Raw genomic sequence first — 13,333 nt, forward strand, 5'->3', positions numbered from 1 at the left:
GAACTATTGTGAAGCTGGAAACAAAACCCGGAAGGTTTTTCCGGTGGCGTTCGTCAAGCTAAGAAGCTAGGTCGCTAGCAGTCAGTTTAGAACAAGCCAAAGTGGCAGAAATCATCGTTCGTCAACAAATGTGCCTTTAACCTTTTAGTCTGACTGTACGTCTTACCTGACGCAGTGAGAATGGCTGCTACGTCATACGTTTGTACGTCAGTTTTCGCTCTGACCTGAGAGAGACTAGTGCTAACGTTAGCTTGTTTACTGCAACAACCAAAAACTACTTTTTACTCTTCGTGGATTTCCACTGTGTACTCAGCTCATTTAAGGAGTGCCACTCGTTAACGAGGTAAATAACACACTCATGAAACAAAACATGTATAATTAAGACACCATTCATTTTCTTCTGGGTTAGAGAATTAGCTGTAAAGTCTGAAGTCAGAGGTTATTTTGGTGTTTGGTAACTTCAAAGGTGATATCCCTGTGTGTCAAATCAGACATACTTCACATGCTCTGTAAGTAAACACCTCCACAGCAGGGGGCGTGTAATTACAGAAGCCTCTGGGGAGTATTATACATTTTAACACAAGGGCCGAGATGTACTATAAGGCAGAAAGTAAGGGTAACTTTATTTCACTTTGTTCTGCTAGTTTCAGATTTGAATAACTCTTATATTACTGTAAGTTCACAGATCATACAGAAAGAAGACATCAAACCAGGCATTTCTGTGTTTCACTTGTAAATAGGGTTGCCAACTTTCTCACTGCTTAATAAGGGACAGATGCTCGGTGCCATGGTGGTGTGAGCATGATTCCACTGGAAATGCAGAAAGTGTGTATATTCCCTTTAATCTTTACTGTATCATTATGTAACCTCATATGAATAAACCTCAAAGGAACCACAATTTGCCTCTTTACATTTAAAAAAAAAAACAGGCAAAAGAAAAATGAAATGCAAAAGAGGAGTTTGACTCACCAAATGTACTTTTTCCATGGATACTTTGTGCTGCTCTTGACTGACTTGTGCAGTCTTTTTTCATTTTGCAGAGACAGAAATAATAATAATAATAATACATTTCATTTAAAAGCGCCTTTCTTAACACTCAAGGCTACTTTACAGAGGGATAAAACACAAAAAATGAAATAACACAATAAAAAAATAAATAAAAACAATAAGCAAAGTAACACCAAGTTAAAAATGAAGCAGTGGAAATTAAACAGAGAATGCAGATTGAAACAGATGGGTTTTCGAGTTTTGATTTGAAGAGGGGTAGAGAGTCAATATTTCTGATGTCTGATGCGACTGAAAGCTCTGCTCCCCATGGTGCTGAGACAGGCAGGGGGGCACAGAGAGGTGGAGGGAGGAGGAAGACCTGAGGGAGCGAGAGGGGGTGACAGAGAGAAGTCCTTACATGACAAGTCACAGTTTACAGATATTTGAAGTTTTGATCAGCTCTGTGCTGCATCTGTTTCTTGAGTCTGACCATTTAATGACCATCAGAGAGAAAATCCACTCCACACTTTTTTCGCAGGACTTGGTGCATTTGCGCTGTATACAACTGATGCAGGCAAGGGGGCCTCTGATTGGATGACAGGCGGTGTGATTGGCACATGATCTGCAACTGTGGTTTTATCTGATCTAGGATCTATAGAGTGCAGTCTGCTGTATTTACAAGAGTTAATAGTCAATATAGTCAATAGTCCTTTTTTGCTTATTCATTTTTTATCTTTTTTTTTGCCTTTTTTGCCTTTATTTGATAGTACAACTGAAGGGAGACAGGAAATGTGGGGAGTAGAGAGTGGGGGAAGACATGCAGGAGATGGTCGACAGGCCGGGAATCGAACTGGCGACCCCTGCGACGAGGACCGTAGCCTCTGTATGTGGGGCGCTTAGACTGCTAGGCCACCAACGCCCCTCTATATATGTTCTTGTTGGAATTCTTGCACTGTACACCTTCTTGTTTGCTGCTGTAACTCCGTGAATTTCCCCATTGTGGGATGAATAAAGGAGTATCTTATCTTATCTTATCTTATCTTATCTTATCTTATATACGGGAAAATCTAGGTCCAGTATGAAACAAACCAATTTAGCCCAATATATGGGATGTCCCGGCTGATACAGGACAGTTGGCAACCCTACTTGTAAGAGGTGCCAGGATATTTTTAAGATTTTTCCACATTTATCTGCTATCTGCCATTTTTTTAAATCAATTTTTGATTAGCTCTTACAATTCAGAATAACCGTATCAGTGTCATGACTATACTGACATTTCTCTTTCAGTGTCCTTTCTCCAAAATGTTCCTGGTGGGGCTTACAGGAGGTATTTCCTCAGGGAAGAGCACTGTATCCACGATGCTGCGGGAGCTCGGGTGCCCCATTATCGATGCTGATGTTGTTGCCAGGAAAGGTCGGTGATACTTTTACTCCTCCTCAGATAAAATTTTCAGCTTATCAAAATGAATACAAATACCTGTTGAACGCTGTCAACCAGCTACTGTGTTGTCCCTCAAGGAGACATGTCTGTTGAATTGACCCTGTTTAGGAGATGAGGGTTCGCAGACATGTCCTCCACTATTGGCCTCTGTTGTAGCTTTTGTTTATTAACACTGGGCCTGCAGGAGGTTCATTAAGACAAGCGCTCGGGGAGATGGCATTAATCATGTCGGCCGTCTCTGCTGACGGCGGGGATCATGTTTGAGCTGCGTGGTTGAGATAATAAGGTCATTGAAGTAGGTGAAGAGTACACAGCTGCATCTGCAAGTAAACATATGACATGAGGCGAAAGATTGATTAAAATATTCTCTTCCTCCCTGCTGTTTTTTTAACCTCTTTATACTAACTAACTAGAATAAAAAATCTAATATTGTTGCCTTTTTCTTGCAGTTGTGGAGCCAAACACTCCTGCCTATTCCCGCATCGTCTACCACTTCGGGCCAGAGATCCTCCTGGAGAACGGGGAGATCGACCGGCAGAAGCTGGGTCAGCTCATCTTCGCCAACGAGGAGAAGAGGAAGCTCCTGAACTCCATCACCCACCCGGAGATACATAAAGCAATGCTCAAAGAGATCCTGTTCTACTTTCTCAGGGGTGAGTTTGGCTCAGTTATCGGTTAACAGTGAAACAGAGAATACTTCACTGAAAGCGAGCCAAGGCTGTTTTGGCAGCGCGGCAATGGGCTTTAGGGTCTTAGGCTGCCTCTCACAAAGCTCTCTGTGAGCCAAGGAGAGGAAGATTTGAGAATATTCTCAATGTTTTATAAGGTAGAAGGTGATAAAAGGAGTGAAAAGTTTCTTTTTCTTTAAAAATATGAACTTTAACTTTTAAAAAAACATAACCGGGATGACTCCCTCTTATTTCAATTTTTATGTTTCAGTTAGAGAAAGTGCCTCAGGATAAACTTCTGACCCATCGCTCAAAAAGATGTTGAGATATCGTCTTTTTATTTCGATTTCAATAGCTGGCCTCTGCCAAGAAACTCCTTAAAAATATATATTGATATGATTTAGTCAGAACTGTCTGTGGACACCTAACCTTAAACTGATGTGATATTACTGCTATCTTTGTTGGCCTGGCTGAGGAAATCCCACAGACCGTATAAAACATAAAGGTCGTCTCAGTGATGTCACCCACTGGTTTCTGAAGAAGTCAAAACATTGCATACGCCATATTGGGAAAACTGACTCCAACTCACTTTCAGGTGAGCTAGAAACTGGCTAAAGGCCAAATTCCACCAGATCCGTGTCCGGTCCGTCTCCAATCCGTCATGGCACCGGATCTGATAGGTTTCTGTTCTAGTCAATGTGTTAACTTCCACTGGATCCGCTCCGTTGCGTTCCAGCTGCGTCTCTGATCCGGGAGGTCGGAACGCAACGGATCAGATACGCAAGACTTCTATTTTTGCTGGATGCCGGAGCACGACGCATCAATTCAGCACAGAGCAGATGGAGCGGGACAGGAAGTCAGGCACCAAAACAAAATAAAAACCCAGTTAATTTTTAGAATAAAACACTCTGTGTTCTCATTAGATCATTTTTAACTTTACTATGACCAAAAAATGTCATTTAGAGTGGAGGCAGGCCTGGAGTCAACAGGTCAGAGGTTTTCAGAGGCTGATAAAGACAACATGGATGAAGAGAGGAAGAGAAGAATCCTTGATTCAGTGATTGCCGCAGGAAAACCTCGATCACATGACTCCAGCTGTCCGGCGGTCCTGCTCCGAGCTTCGTTCTGAAAACACAACCGGTGGGTGTTGACGACCGAGAGAGCACGGAACCAGACCGCAGCAGATCGGAGCCAGACCGGACTGGTCGAAGTCCCGTATAAGAGGTGGAGTTGAAGCCACAGCCTTGCTGTCTGGCAAACAGCTACAATGTGCCCACCTGTAGGTCAAAACAGCCACGCCCCTTATTGAGCTTTAATAGAAATCAAAGCCGGTTCATTATTAAGAAAAACCCTCAACCTGGTACAGTTTGGAATAAAGAAATGAGGTACAGAGACCAAAACCTTTTTCGTATCCTGCTGAAAAAATGTTAAATTCTGAAATAAAATTGTTCAATTCTGCTTAAAAAATGTTAAATTCTGCTATAAAATTGTTAAATTATGCTGAAAAAATATAAAAATCTGCTATAGAATTGTAAAATTGTGCTATAAAATTGTTAAATTATGCTATAAAATTGTTAAATTATGCTATAAAATTGTTACATTCTGCTGAAAGAATGTTAAATTCTGCTATAAAATTGTTAAATTATGCTGTAAAAATGTTAAATTATGTTGTAAAATTGTTAAATTCTGCTGTAAAAATGTTAAATTCTGCTGTTAAAATTGATAAATATTTAAATAAGGTTGTTTCTAGGTGTGGGAGTCTCAAGTGGTCAGTCCAGGAACTATAGTTTATAGTGTTGACTTCACACTGGAGGTTGCCGCTGAGGAATTTCACGCCAACAAATGAGCTGAGCACCTAGAGACAAGCTGCAGCATCATGCCAAAAAAAAAAACCTTCAAATGTGTTTTAGAGAAAAAACGATTCCTAACAGGAAGCTTTTTTTTATATACCTATTAAAATTATTTAAACTCTAAATTAATTAACATTTAGCTTGCTTTGGCTAACTTCACCCTTTTTACACGTAGCTAACTTTTTTTTCCCATGACACTCAAACAGTAGTTGCTTTGGGTAAGCATAAGATACATTTTTGCTGCATATACTTCTAATGTGGACAAAGAAAACCAAGTGGATACTGAAATCATTTTATTGACTGGTGTTCTTGCAGATACACAATTCAACATATAGGCTCTATCTGAAGCGTTTCAAATATGTGTCAGTGTTGAAACAAGTCTAGAAACTTGTCTTAATTGTGTTACCTTTGTTTTGTGTTGTTGTGTTGGAGTTGAAGTGTGTTGATATCTCGTCTTGTCCCCTTTTGTGTCCCCAGGGTACCGCTATGTGGTGCTGGATGTGCCCCTTCTCTTTGAAACTAGACGCCTCACTAAGTTCCTAAACCACACTGTAGTAGTTTACTGGTAAGAACAAGTGATTTTCTTTCATTACACCATCACTTTTCAGCCTTACTTTTTGGACTCTGTGTGTAAAAGTTTAAGGTTACTAAACATTCGTAGGCTTTGTTTTTGGCAAGAGGCCATTACGTGCTGTCTTTTGACTTACATGTTACCTCTCTCCCGCCCTCTCTGTGCCTCATTGTCATGACTCACCGCCTCTGGATTTTTTAACAGACACTCTGGCTGCACCATAAATACCCTCCATTGTCTGTTCCTTTTCAGTGACCCTGCCACTCAGCTGCAGCGTCTGATGCAGAGGGACGGTCTGACCCAGGAGCAGGCCGAGCAGCGCGTGGCCGCTCAGATGCCGCTGAACGAAAAGCGCGGCTTAGCCAATCACGTTATCGAGAACTCAAGCAGCAGAGAGGACGCCTACCGACAGGTCCTGAAGTTGCACACAAAGCTAGAGGACTCCATGGACTTCCTCTTAGTGAGGGTCATAGCTATCGCAGCCACAGCCAGCCTGGGTGGAATACTGCTGTATGCTGCTAAGATACTGTTGTCCTAACAGAGGACAAGTGAGGGGATGAGAAGTAGTTTGGTCCAGAGAGAGGGGCGTAAACATAAGCAAAGGGTACCAATGCAATTTACTGTCAGATTAGTTACACAGCACCCACCTCCACAGCTCAGAGGGGTGACATGCTCTGGCGGCAGTTAACACAGACTCACATTATTGACACAACATGCACTGACATATGTGGTTTAGTGGGAAGGGTTTTCATGTGCAATTCAGACAGTTTTACTCAGAGACCTTAAAAACACAAAGGCAGTACCTGTGAAGCTTAGCTGCTGTGCTGAGCTCCTTAATGTTCTCAACAGTTCTCGCTGTTTAAAGACCTCAAAACAGCTGAGACTTTTTATTTTCAAACAACTCATAACATTCAGTCACAAAGTCCAAACTTAACATTGTAAAAAAAAAAAAAAAAGCAAAGAGATTTTATTATTAGACCTTTTAGTTTTTGAAATTAGAGGTGTTGGGCAATTGCAAAGATTGTAAGTATGTGCAAAAACAATATAGGCTGCACAGTATTAACAACTATACATGTGCAGATTAATGCACTCATTATTTACAGACTGTCATCTGGAGTGTTAGAATAAAAATACTCGTTATCTCCAGTCATGAATCTGTTTTAAATTGAATTGAGTATTCCTCTTTGATAGAGATTTAAGTTGCGTAACGAAATGACCTAAAGCGTTGTATAAATATCATGATTGTATGTTATGACCTGTGTAATGCCGATTAATTGCAGAATGTATCTGACAATCCATTTTTAATGGGAGCAGCGTGGATTTTCATGAATTAACAGACTTTATATTTATCACTGTATTTTCTTACACTTGAAGCTGCCGTCTGTATAAACCAGCCTGATTTTTTTGTTTGTTTCTTGTCACACTCACTTGTAACTAAAACACAAGATTTGTAACATTAGCTGCTTAGCTGAATCATAAATGATCAAACTACTGTTTTAAAATAATAACTGTCCAATGGCCTCAAGGTGTTTGTTTTTTTGATAATCTATTATTTGAGATGTGGTGTAGCCTTACAGTCAATGTTAAGGATGTTTTTCGACCGCAGGAACTTTACCCCGGAACTAGGGACTTTTCCCCTGAACTACGTGTGTTTCGACCGGAGGAACCAGGGTCTAAATTTAGTTCAGGGGTAGATAATCTCCCCCCTGACAAGCCCCTGCTTGGGGGGTTGTACTTTTCAAAGGTCCTGGGACTTTCAGTTGAACGCAACAGTGTTTGTGGACTTTACACAGTTGTTGAAACACAGAGGGAGTTCCTGGGAATGCATACTAGTTTAGTTTTTTATTAAGATTTCAAAATATTATTTAATATAACAAGACAACAATGGGGGGGCACAGGAACCTTTTAGTTCAGGGTAAAGTAGTTCTGGGAACTAAAAGACCCCGGAACTCTTGGTCGAAAGGCACCTTTATATGTTTTATCTTCTTTGGACAGTTTCATGAGAAGTGAAGTTACCTCTGCTCATTTTAAATCTGACTTTAAATCTCCTGTGAGGAGTTTTTAGCTGGTAATGAAATAGACTGATAACAGTATTGACGTCTCCCTATGACCTACAAAATCAAACATATTTCTTTCCATATTGTTATTTTGAATGTCTGCCACCTGTACTGCGATAAATGTTAGGCAAGGCGATTTTCACAACAAAGATTCATCGTGAGACATTTAGTTGCAAAAAAGAAAACACTTCTTACACATGTCAAGCCAAGATCATCAGATAAATATGTTTCCACTTTGTCCACAGGGGGCGCCAAAATCAACATAACCACAAAGTTCACCACAGTAGCTTTAACATGAAAGTAATAGCACCAGATTTCGTGACACAACAAAAACAGGAGATGTTTTATTCAAAGAGAAATTTAAGTTCGTACTCTCAGAAATAACATTTTAGTAAAGATTTTATAATTCTGAAATGTTTACTTGTATAAGAGTAATGTATAATTGCATCATAGATTCTGGGATGTAAAATAAGAGATTTAATTTTGTGAATCTTTAAAAGAGTCATCTTTTTTTTTTTTTAATTATATATCAAAGTCAAATTTTCAGTTTGTTTTCTTAGAGTTATATTTTTGGGCTTTTTTGCTGTAATTGATCGGACATCTGAAGAGAGACAGAAAACACGGGGATCAGAGAGTGGGGAAAGGACATGCAGCAAACAAATGCGGCTGGGAGTCAAACAGGTGACCTCTGCAACAAGGACTGTAGCCTCTGTATATGAGATGCGCTTATCCCGCTAGGCAACCAGTGCCCCTAAATTTTAAATTTTAAAATAATTTATTTCACATAATGCCAAGTTCAAGTCATCTTTAAGTAACTTTGGCTACAAGATTTTTTATTTGTTTTATAACAGTTGTGTACATTTTAGTTAACATTACAAATGAAGAGTTCAGCTGCAAAAACAGAACTTACTTTTAAAGAATTAAAAAAAATGTTTCAAATTTTTTTTTTTCTGTTACTAGCTTTAGGTATTATCAATCAATTGAAGTTGGGTTGCTTTGACTAAGTCAAAATGACATTACTAATCAGAGGTATCTTAAAAGTGTAACTTTATTAAAAAGTCTATATTAAAAAGAAATTTGTTTTTGGAAAATTTATAAAAACGGAGATATCTGTTTTTGGAAATGAACTCTTCAAATATCCTTTAAAGAACAACCGTCATGACATCACTACAACAACTTCAGACGGAGTAAAGAAAAAAGAACTTTGCAGCTATTTTCACAAGTTGAGAAAGATTCCTCAAAAGAGGCTAACTAATAAGAATTAGTAGAACCAATAGACAGTTCTTATTTAGACCTCAACAAATACAAATTTAAAGCAAATCCTTTTTTTTAACCACAAGGTAATGAAAAGTATGGCATGTGAGAATTTTTCCCCAGCCTGAGTTGAAGTCTTCAATTTTTTTTTTTCATTTCAGTGGCTTTAATCTGCAAATATTTTCCTAAAATAAAAAACAAAAATTAGGGGCGCTGGTGGCCTAGCGGTCTAAGCGCCCCACATACAGAGGCTACAGTCCTCGTCGCAGGGGTCGCCGGTTCGATTCCCGGCCGGTCGACCATTTCCTGCATGTCTTCCCCCACTCTCTACTCCCCACATTTCCTGTCACTCTTCAGCTATACTATATAATATAGGCAAAAAGGCCAAAAATATAACTTTAAAAAAAAAAAAAAAAATTAACAAATGTAGAAGAAAAGTTGCTGATACATTTTAAGTTGATCAACTTCTCAATCCATCTACTGAGCTTTGTGATTCTGCCCTCTAGTCTAATGAACATGAGAGAAAAGCCTAATGAACATGAACAAAAGCAAACACTGTTACGCAACACACTTATAAAAGTCACATCCTTCAGGAAAATGTGTTCGCTGCAGGACTTCAGGAGGGAAAAATAATGACTTTGTAATAATAGTCAGCTGGGATGTCCTTGCTCTTGTCCACATCAGAGCTTATGCATGAAGATTCAGGCCCACAGGCGCGCCTGATGACATCATCCTGGCACTAAGGTCCCACTAGCCTGTGTGGCTCACTTGGCCCTGTCTAACGCCCCTACTAGTCTGCTCTTTGTTTTCATCAAGCAACAGCAGAATTAATGCAAAGTGACTCAAGCTGTGGTGGGCGGAGAGAGAGAGGAGGGAGGGGGGCAGTGAACCAAGGCTGCATTGCTACACATTCTGATACATATGTAATATGAAGAATTGCATCTACGAACACAATGTAGTCTGTTATACACATGAAAAACAGTCACACAGTAACATGATAAATCCATGGTTGTCCATCAGTCACAGCCATTGTGAGGAACACAGTCTATTCTTGAGTATACTTTTTGTAATAACCTGGCTTCAACGGGATCCACGGGGGTACCAGGCTTCCTGGGCCAGGCAGCTGTTCAGCAGTGATTTCCAAGTGTGCCTTTTCTCAGTCTCTCCCTTTGACACAGACAGAGGCCAGATGCAGAGCGTGGAAGGAGGACTATATCTGTACAGGCAAGTGCGAATGCCCCGGGCAGAGGAGGGTGGCGAAGTCTCAGTCTGAATATAAATTGAGTTTAATTTCTGAAGGTGTCAAGCTAAAAGGTGAAAGTCTGAAGTTGCTTCGCTACACTTTGTTAGAGTGCATGGATGCAAGCACAACCCAGCAGCTTTATTGTGTGCTGTGGGTCCTCACCGGGAGCAGAGCAAATAATTTTCTGATGGCAGGGGGTAAAGGCTTCTATAATCTCACCATCATGTTCAGAGAGCTGGCCTACGGCACCACAGTGTGTCGACATTTTGGAATCTCCTGTCTGAGTGGTTTTTCTTCATTCACTCCTCCTCCTGCCGATGGGGAAGGTAGAACAGCTAACCAAAGGCATGGAAAATAAATAGCTCTGCATGAAACTTTGCTCTCATTCTAGATAACTGATTGCCAAACTAGTTTTTAATGTATTGCGTCGGTCAGTAGCGCTGTGAATTTAAACTTTTTTATAAACTTTTTTATTACAAAAACTACAGTACACCCTAGAGTATTCACCAGAGGCTGTAAAAACAACTTAAATATATGAGATACACAGCTATAGACACACTGTAGTATTCATATTCAGGGGATGGGGAGTGTAAGAGCAATATCCCTCAGTGTAATGTGCAGTATGTGTAATGTGATATTTTGGTACCTGTCCCTCTTTGTTAAGATTTTGTTGGCTGGTTGGCCTAGCGATCTACGTACGCACCCCATACACGAAGGTTTTGGTCCTTGTTGCAGCAGTCACAGGTTCAACTCTAAGCCTTGACCATTTGCTGCATATCTTCTAGAGGTGTGTATTGCCAAGAACCTCACGATACAATATGCATCACGATACTTGGGTCACGATACGTTAGTATCACGATATATCGCGATATCATGATATTGTGATATATCGTGATATTCTACACAGTTAACTAAGAAAAAGATAGGGATGGTGGAAATGTAAATCACACAATATTACTCAAAATTGAAAGGACAAATTAAGTTAAAACTATTTGATTGAAAACAACTTTTCCACTTTATTGTTTTTGAAATACTGAAGTTGAATTTTAGTTCGAAATTGGCTAAAATGTGAATTTTTATTATTACAAAAATATCAATTTTAAGAGTTGAAATATCGATATCATATTGGAGGTCAAAGCATTGGGATATATTCCTGTCGATATTTTTTCACACCTCTAATATCTTCCCCAAATTGCTACTCCCCACGTTTCCTGTCACTCTTCAGCTATCCTATCCATTAAAGATGAAAATGTCCAAAAATACAACTTGAAAAAAATAACTATTGTAGGTTGTTTGTTGTGATTGTTTTTATTGATTATATTTACTTATTTCAAGTGAGAGAAATGTGTGCAGCATTTGAATCCAAGACTAATTTCCTTACAGTGTCAATTTAGTGCATCATACTTTATGGCATCATTTTACATCATATTGCATCGTATCGTATTGTATCATAACTTAACAGGAAGTAATGTAATGTAGGTTATTGTATTGTCTCCAAGCGGCAACCTCTGGTCTCAAACTATGAAGCCCATGTGGAAGTGTTATAAACTGCAATTCATTGAGAATCCGCTTGAGGCTGGCTGCAGAAACATCGGAAACCACATAGACACCAATTCAAAAAAGACGATCTTTGCAGCATTAATAAACATGTTTACAGCCTGGTTCAAAAAACAGCTTGGCCCTACGTAGCTAATTTCTCTATCGGCACACTGAACGGTAGGTGATTTTTTTTCTAACGCGATGGTTCAGAAGATATTAAGATTACGAGTTTTTGCCCAAACAAGGACATGACTGACTTGACTTCTGGTCAGAAACACATAGCTGTTGGCTAGGAGGCTCAAACTCCGCCTCTTTACGTCACACTCTGCCTGGTTGAGTTCTGCATTTCCTATATGGCTGCCGCCGTCGATTGGCTTCAAAACAGCGCTCAGGAACAGATGGGTGACGTCACAGATACTACGTCCATTATTTATACAGTCTATGATTGTATCGTACATATCCTTTCATACATATCAAATCGTTTCATAGATCATATATTGTATCATATCCTGATGTATCATATCGTAATGTATCATATCATAATGTTTCATATCGTTACATTTATCATAACATATTATTTTGTTTTGTATCATATTGTAACGTATAATATCAGAACGTATCAGAACATAATGTATCATATCGTATCAAATCGTATCGTATCGCAATGTATCATATTGCAGCGTATCTCATATCCATTCCGTTAAGTATCATATAATACGTACATATCATACCCTACTTCATCCTTCCATGTTGTATCATATCTTATCTTGTCATATTGTTTTTTTCATTTCTAATAATGTTGTATCTTACCACATTATTTCACAACATACTTTGTTGTATCGTATTGTATGGCTTGGTACTGAATTGCACTGTATCATTTTGTATTGTACTGTAGGGATCATACAATACCGTATAGTATCTTACCGTCTCTTATTATGCTGTACTATATTGTACTGTACCGTTTTGAAAATATTGCAACAAATATTGTGGACTTATCACAATGTTATTGTATCAAGATACTTCTATATCGCGATATCCCTATATAAGATAAGATAAGATAAAGATAAGATGAACTTTATTGTCCCCGGGGGGAAATTTGTTGTGGACATAAGTGCAGTGTTGCTCACAAACAATACATTCATTCAACATACCAACATACAATAACATGCCAACTGTCAAGATAAGAAACCATGTCACTGAGGCATACCAATGACACAACAATACCAGTAATACAATAAATAACAATAAGATACCAATGTGGCAGTAAAAAAGCAACATCATATGAACGTTAGTGCAGAGTAAGTGAACCCTCATACAAGGGTGTTATGTTGGTGCAGATTGTTTGTTGAGTAGAGAGATGGAAGCAGGGAGGAAGGAGAGCTTGAAGCGATTACTTTTATATCTGCTTGCTCTGATGTGGCATCATATCATATCAAGTAGTATCATACCACATCCCTCCAAACCATACTGTAACCTGCAATGTTGTATTGTAACATACTGTAACTGAGGCTTTGTTAGGGAGGAAACATCTGACCGAAGATTGTGCCAGAGGAATGTTAAACAGAGAACGTGCACTTTCAAAAAATACCCATACATCGATACACGTATCGTGAAATTCTAATCATATATATGATCTTTAGCTTCCACAGAGGATAATATTTCAGTTTGAATACTTAATTATCCTAAATGAGAATTTAAGAGGTACTTGCTGATGAGGATAATT

General features: G+C 39.1%; 1 protein-coding gene across 1 annotated transcript; it reads left to right on the top strand.

The window, feature by feature from the left end:
- dcakd (dephospho-CoA kinase domain containing) lies at nt 1-7,037 on the top strand. Its single transcript, XM_034708503.1, has 5 exons — nt 1-343; nt 2,275-2,401; nt 2,878-3,081; nt 5,424-5,511; nt 5,770-7,037. Exons 2-5 carry the CDS (start codon nt 2,290-2,292, stop codon nt 6,053-6,055), a joined length of 690 nt encoding a protein of 229 aa, XP_034564394.1. The 5' UTR covers nt 1-343; nt 2,275-2,289; the 3' UTR covers nt 6,056-7,037.
- The last annotated feature ends 6,296 nt before the right edge of the window (nt 7,038-13,333 follow it).

Source organism: Notolabrus celidotus, chromosome 18, assembly GCF_009762535.1.
Source record: "Notolabrus celidotus isolate fNotCel1 chromosome 18, fNotCel1.pri, whole genome shotgun sequence".
NCBI classification, from domain to species: Eukaryota; Metazoa; Chordata; class Actinopteri; order Labriformes; family Labridae; genus Notolabrus; species Notolabrus celidotus.

What these genes read in the sequence shown, in the direction of transcription:
- dcakd (XM_034708503.1), top strand. Translation starts at nt 2,290, where the DNA reads ATGTTCCTGGTGGGGCTTACAGGAGGTATTTCCTCAGGGAAGAGCACT. An exon ending in TGATGTTGTTGCCAGGAAAG is followed by an intron (nt 2,402 to 2,877) that starts GTCGGTGATACT and finishes TTTTTCTTGCAG; the next exon opens with TTGTGGAGCCAAACACTCCT. An exon ending in CACACTGTAGTAGTTTACTG is followed by an intron (nt 5,512 to 5,769) that starts GTAAGAACAAGT and finishes GTTCCTTTTCAG; the next exon opens with TGACCCTGCCACTCAGCTGC.